Source organism: Hipposideros armiger, unplaced genomic scaffold (assembly GCF_001890085.2).
Source record: "Hipposideros armiger isolate ML-2016 unplaced genomic scaffold, ASM189008v1 scaffold_548, whole genome shotgun sequence".
In the NCBI taxonomy this organism is placed as follows: domain Eukaryota; kingdom Metazoa; phylum Chordata; class Mammalia; order Chiroptera; family Hipposideridae; genus Hipposideros; species Hipposideros armiger.
This window is the reverse complement of record NW_017731898.1, coordinates 877,004-884,117: the sequence shown is the minus strand read 5'-3', so window position 1 is coordinate 884,117 and position 7,114 is coordinate 877,004. Positions and strand designations below refer to the sequence as shown.

General features: G+C 46.9%; 1 protein-coding gene across 1 annotated transcript; it reads left to right on the top strand.

The window, feature by feature from the left end:
• Nucleotides 1-926: 926 nt before the first annotated feature.
• MIP (major intrinsic protein of lens fiber) lies at nt 927-6,202 on the top strand. The gene is made up of 4 exons (XM_019668991.1): nt 927-2,781; nt 3,290-3,454; nt 3,874-3,954; nt 5,314-6,202. Exons 1-4 carry the CDS (start codon nt 2,422-2,424, stop codon nt 5,497-5,499), a joined length of 792 nt encoding a protein of 263 aa, XP_019524536.1. The 5' UTR covers nt 927-2,421; the 3' UTR covers nt 5,500-6,202.
• The last annotated feature ends 912 nt before the right edge of the window (nt 6,203-7,114 follow it).

The window sequence follows — 7,114 nt, the reverse complement described above, 5'->3', positions numbered from 1 at the left end:
ACGTTGCTTCACTGGCCCAAGTTGGCACCATCATTGCGCTCTTCGCGGGTGAGGCAGATGAGTTGTGCCGGCTTCTGCACTGCCGCTCACGACGGCTGCTGGCTACACATGGTAGCCCATGGCAACCCACTGCAGCAGGGGCTGCAGCCTACGCTGTTGCCGGCGACTCACAGCAGCCCAGCTCCAGGTTTAGCTGTTGTTCAGCATCTTAGCTGTAGAGGGCAGTGTCACTGGCCCTCGTGGGATCCGAACTGGGGCCTCTGTCGTCTCAGGCCAGCTCTTAACCAACACGCCACTCGGCCAGCCCATAGATTTTTTTTTTTTAACCTTATAAAAAGATTACCATGCTGTGTATAGTCTTCTGGGACTTTTTTTCCCTTGATATTTTATTGCTAAGATTCATCCCCATTATTAAGTGTCACTGTGGTGGTTCACTCATTTTGACTGCTGAATAATTTTCCATTATGCAAACATACCACTGTTTTTATTCATCCATTCTTCCATCAATGGGCATTTGGGTTGCTTCAAGTTTTTACTATTGTTAACAGCGTTGTTCAAAACATTCCTGTACATGTCTCCTGGTGGAGGTATAGAAAAGTTTCTCATGGGTATATAAGTGAGAAGTGAAATCCCTTGGTCAGAAAGTATGTGTTTATCTTTATAAGATGGTGCTATACTGTGTCCCAAAGTAATTATTCCAATTTATATTCCCACCAGCAGTCAGTAATAACTAGTTTTATCCCTTTGTATCCCCATCCACATCTGAACCAAAGTATCTATTGCCAAAGTCTCTGCTCCTAACACCATGATGTACACTCTTTCCTGTCCAGGGGTCCTTTTCTGGGAGCAGTATGAACCCTGTGCACTCCCTGGGCCAGCAGTGGTGACTGGGACCTGTAAGCATCACTGGATAAGGTGCAGCAAGAGTTATGGTGCCTAAAGTCAGAAGATTGGTGTGGCTTCTCAAATGCAGGAGACTCCAAGGACCTCTGATGGATTGCTCTACTTTCATGCAATTAGAAGCTATAGTCCCTTTGGGTGCCCTCTGACCTGTTCTCAGCAACTCTTCCTGCATGTGGATGGGTTAGATGGGCCCTCCACCTTGGTTGTAACTCTTCCTATCCATCGTCAAACTGGACATGGGAAGAGGAGAGAAGCACAGGCCCTGATCTGTGTTCTTTCTCTCCCCCGCAGCTGTACAGGATGGGACTGAGGCTGGGCACCAATATTGCAGGCCTATCCTTCAAATTTTTGTTCTCATCTGGTGCTTCACAGGAAAAGCCTTTATGACTTGCCACGATATGGCGATGGCCTTCTCCATCACCACATAGCCCCCACTCTAGGTTCTAAGTCTCTCACCAAGCCTGAACACAGCTGAACCTCTTTGACCTTGCTTTCCTTCCCCATCTTGTCCTTTTCTCTCTCCTTGACCAGCCTGCTTCCCCAGACACCCCCACCCCAACCTTTCCCTAGGGATCAAGGTTTAGGACTCCAGTGTCCTGATCACAGCCATATTAGGAGGCATTAGACCCTCCCGTTGCTTCATAGCTTTCTTTTAGTACTTCCTGCTAGGACCTTGTGAGTTAGGGAAGATGAAGTACAAGCTGGTCCAGAGATTTAACTACGTACTAACCCCTTTTCCTCTCCCCAGCCCTCCAGCCCCACCCCAGCCTATCCATAGAAGACAGCTTCTTTCTCCTATCTGTCTCTGTGGATTAAAAGGCCAGGCTGAGAGCTTGGAAAGGGAGGTACTGGCATGGGTTGCGGGTAGGGAACTCGGGCTCAGAGAAAGCCAAACACAGCAGAACTATTCTTGTCCCAGAGCTGCAGGGTCCACAGATTCCAGCCCAAACCAGCCAATGGGAGAAGGCCCTCTAATCCCAGAGGACTAAAGAATTCTCTTCAGTTATCCAACATCCCTGCTGGACCCCAGTCCTGACCCCACCCCCACCTGTACCCCTTGCAGGCTCAGAAGAGCCTGAAGGCCCCCAGTAGCACACTTGCATACTCTATAAAGTAAACTCAGTTTGACTGACCTTCCAAGCAGTGTTGTGGAATGTTCTTATACAGATGTCAATCAGGACTATGAACTCCAACTTTGACATGAAAAGAAAGGCAGACTCTTTCCGGCTCCCTGTTCCTGGTCCCTTCATTTTAGAGCCTCTCCAGCCCTGAAACTATCCCCACCTTTACACCCATGGCTCTACTCATCTCCCAGTTGAGGAGGGAGGGGGAAATCCGCAGCTTTATCAGATGCTTGAGAGGGGGCCCAGCCCTCTCAGCTGTGAAGGGGTTAAGAGGCTGGGCCAGCCACCTCAGCCTGCCCCTCCCATGGATTAAGAGTCCTCTATAAAGGGGACTGTACCCAGACCGGGCCAGGGGGGCATCAGGGACCCAGACATTGTGCTCATTCCCCCTGCCATGTGGGAACTGCGGTCAGCCTCCTTCTGGAGGGCCATATTTGCTGAGTTCTTTGCCACCTTCTTCTATGTCTTCTTCGGACTGGGGGCCTCACTGCGTTGGGCTCCTGGACCCCTGCATGTTCTGCAGGTGGCTCTGGCCTTTGGCCTGGCCCTGGCTACGCTAGTGCAGGCTGTGGGCCACATCAGTGGAGCCCATGTCAATCCTGCAGTCACTTTTGCCTTCCTTGTGGGCTCCCAGATGTCTCTGTTCCGGGCCTTCTGCTATATAGCAGCCCAACTCCTGGGAGCTGTGGCTGGGGCTGCTGTGCTGTATAGTGTTACCCCACCTGCTGTCCGAGGAAACCTAGCACTTAACACGGTAATCATTGGCTGAGTGGGGCTGAGGGGACCTGGTTCCCTGACTCCCTGCCTGGTACAGGTGGATCAGTACCCCAGGGGTCTGGGACAGTGTGTGTGTGTGTGTGTGTGTGTGTGTGTGTGTGTGTGTGTGTGTGTGTTTCAGGGTGGGAAGGGTCAACAGGTGGTTTGGAGCGACAGAGAAGGCATAGAGCCCTGGATTGGGAATCAAGAAAACTGAGTTCCAGTCCCAGCTTCCTTTCCAACTCCTTGCAGGTTTTAGGAGACTTATTTTACCTTATGGGGCCTCAGTTTCCGCATCCACAAAAGTGGGTGCAATTATTTCCAACATGAAAGAGTATTATTAGGAGAAATTAAGAAACAAGTGCAGTTACTGTGAAAGGGGTTGTATTATTCTTCCTCTCCAGAATTGATGCTATAAAGGCTGGCTGTGTGTGTGGGGGGGGGTCCTACCTGGGAAGGCTTGAGGTATCCTAACGAGCTGCCTCCCTTCTTCTTCCTTTGCCCAGCTGCACCCTGGAGTGAGTGTGAGCCAGGCCACCATGGTGGAGATCTTCCTGACACTCCAGTTTGTGCTCTGCATCCTTGCCACATACGATGAGAGGCGGAATGGCCGCCTGGGCTCCGTGGCCCTGGCCATTGGCTTCTCCCTCACCCTGGGGCACCTCTTTGGGGTAAGAAGGAGAGAGCAACAACTTCTCATTTAAGGTTTCTGGGGCTCCCAAACCTTTCCTGACTTTTAAGGGCTCTTCTCGCCCATCTGTCAAACATGAACAGTACCCGCCTCCCTCTGTATGAGTCAGCTCCGAGGCATCAACCCTGCTTATTCCTCTCTTTTGTGACCACTGTATCTAGTCCTTCTTGAACCCAAGGTGGAAATGCGTACATTATGGGTAGATATGGGCTTTGCCTATGAATCCATAGTCTGTCCCCAGATGGGGCATCACTGCCTTCATTCCATTGAGGGACCCCCATACGGTGTCCTTCCCTACTTGCTGCTGGCTGGAGGCAAGGTGCCAGCCCTAAGGGACATGCGGGTGGTGGAGAGACAAGCTGGGGTGGAATGTCTCAGTTACAACTGTGTCTTTTGCAGATGTATTATACCGGTGCAGGCATGAACCCTGCCCGCTCCTTTGCTCCTGCTATTCTCACCAGAAACTTCACCAACCACTGGGTGAGTTAAAGGAGAGGGGCAAGATCCTGAAGCCCTCCTGGATGGGTGTGGACTGCAGGTTCCAGGTTTGGCTCTTGCTTTCCATCTGGATGTGTTGACTGCTCTACCAGCACTCAGCTAAGTGGACTGTCACAGAGTTTGGCCTGCTGATGTGAGCAGGATTAATTATTTTGCTATAAAGAGAAGCTCTAGCTCCTATTGTTTCTTTGCTGGTTAGTCAGGAAATTTTATTAAATATCCATTGGATTCCAAAACTAGCACTGTAAGGACTGACAGCTGAACAGAAAGACAAAAACTTCTAGTCTCAGAGGTCAGGATATGTATGAGCACAAATGGGCCTGGGTCTTACCCCACAGCTCTAGCACTTTATTAGCATCGTGTGTGACCATGGCAAAGAACTCAATCATGCTGAGCTTCAGTTTCCTCACTATAAAATGAGATGTTATGAGAAGTGTGAAAGTTACATGTGTGAAATATTTAGCACAGAATTGGGTGTGGAATAAATCCTCAATAAAAACCTATTGTGTTGTTTGGCCATATGTCAGACAAGCACAAAAATAATTCAAAAACATTTTCAGAGCTGTATACACACTTTCACAGCCGCATTATTCACAGTAGCCAAAAGGTGGAAGAAACCCAAGTGTCCCTCACAGAGGAATGAATAAACAAAATTTAGTATATACATATGATGGAATAGTGTTCTTTAAAAAGAAGGAAATACTGACGCACTACAGCATGAGTGAACCTTGAGAACATTATGCTTACCGAAATAAGCCAGTCACAAAAAGACAAATACTGTATAATTCCACTTATATGCAATATCTAGAGTAGTCAAATTCATCGAAATAAAGCAAAATGGTAGTTGACAGGGGCTTGGGAGAGGGGTATATGGGGAGTTGTTGTCTAATAGATACAGTGTTTCAATTTTGCAAGATGAAAAAGTCCTGGAAATTTGTTGTACAACAACATGAATTCTCATATACTAATAGTATTGAACTGCATACTTAGAAATAGTTAAGATGGTAAATTTTGTTATGTGTATTTTATCACAATTATTAAAAAAACTTTTTTTAAAGCAATGTATAAACTAGTGCAAACTGATAACAAATAGAATATACCTGAGAAGGTGTGGGATAAAGGAATAATTTGATGAGTCAGAAAAGAAATAGTGAATTTTGAGGTACAGGCAGTGGAACAAGCTAGAGTTTTAAAGTAAACAAACACTGATTTCTGCTTAATAGTGCCCAATTGTATGTGCCAAGTGCAGGATGTCTGTTTTCTACCAATGGAGTTTGGAAAAGACCTGTCTTGCTCTTGGTCCCCTCCACAAGCCTGATGATTCCTTTCCTCTTCCTACAGGTGTACTGGGTGGGCCCAATCATTGGAGGGGGCCTGGGCAGTCTCCTCTACGACTTTCTCCTCTTCCCCCGACTCAAGAGTGTTTCTGAAAGACTGTCTATTCTCAAGGGTGCCGGGCCCAGTGACTCCAATGGACAACCAGAAGGCACAGGAGAGCCTGTTGAACTGAAGACCCAGGCCCTGTAAAAGCTTCAGTTGGATAGAAGGAGTAGGAAACTTCTGGGCTTAGTGGAGGGGCTAAGCAGGGCACTGGATGAAGAAAGAGACTGTGGAAGGGGCATGTACTTCGTTATTTTTTAATTTATTATTATTTTTTAATTTTATTTTTTGCCTTTTGCCGTGTGAAATCTTTCAAGTTGCATTCATGAGCTGGTTAGTGCAAATTTCCCTTGCTCCCCATCTCACCCCTCTTCACTGCTATGTGTACATGATTGTGTGTATGAATGTGAGTGTGACTGTGTCTGAGTTTTGGGTCATGGCAGGAGAGGTGGGGAAGAGAAAAGAGGTATCATCCTATACCTCCTTCTCCCAACCCAATGTGAGCACAGGGAACCAAAACCTTAAGTTTCTGGCCTTTACCCTCATGGCCAGTCAAGTGTTTGGTTCTAGGTTTCTGAGACAGCAGGGAAGCAGGAAGTACTCACAGAAGGCAGATGGAAAGAAATGGATGAGACAAGGCATTCCAAGGGTTGTGGGGTGGGGGTGGGGTGGGCAAGAAGTATTAGCCCAGTTCAGGATGCAATTGTACCAGAAAGTTTGGGGAAAGGGGAAGTATAGCCTACCTATCTCAGGATGCTTGTCCCAGGGACTTGGGTGGGAAGTAGCTCTGAGAAAAGGGAGCACTGGAGTTTGAACTGTTCTGTAAAGCCAAATAAACCTGTCTACACCACTGGCTGGGTGTGTGTTCATTCTAGCCTGATGAATCTCCTTGGAGGCCCTGGGCCACAGCAAATTTCCAAATTAAACAAGCGGTGGGTGAGTCTAGAATCTAGAAAAATTCAGTAGCTTAATTGTTCTGCCTGACATCCCCAGAGGGGCCTCTAGGCAGATAGTACTTAAGCCCCAGAAAAGCTCCAAGGCAAAAACAGGAAATCTGACGCCTGGAGCAAAGGTAGGGGTGGGGTGGGGTGGGGTGGGGGAGCTGTAGGAGGTAAAGGCCTTGACTCTCAGTTTTAATTTAGTTATTACAGATCAAAGCACTCTTCAAATGGCATCTTTCTACTTTTATCACTAGTTTTATAGTCTTCTTTATTTTCCTTTTGTTTGTCTTTTCACTTTTCTCTCAACTGTCCTTTCATCTTCAGCAAATCTCTAGTAACTTCTCATAGCCCAGAAATTGATTCCTTCTATTCAAATGCTTAATAATTCGGGAGATAATTATTCGATTGAACCTTATCTTCTTTTGTTGGCAAAATATACTCAGCAGAGGCCAGAGGAGACCCTCAACTGACTATGAATATTTATTGTTGATCTCTTCTCTTTTAGGAGCCTCCTATATACTTTGCAGGCTTTAAACCTGTACCTCTAGCATGACAGACACCCACGCTCCGCAAAACACGATTCATTCTTCCGCGTAGCTCAATTCGGCACTTCCTCCCAAATAAAGCCCAACTTTTCTAACTAACCACGTAAGACTTTGGAATAACCCACTTGAGTAGAAGGGGAAGAATGTTTGTAAATTCACTTTTATTCGGACTTTGAATCCTATTATCTTAAGTCAGAAAAAAATTCATTGCGTTGTGAATTTTGGCTCAATGTAGGGGATTGAGTCAGATAAAACAGTACTAATTGTACTCGTTTC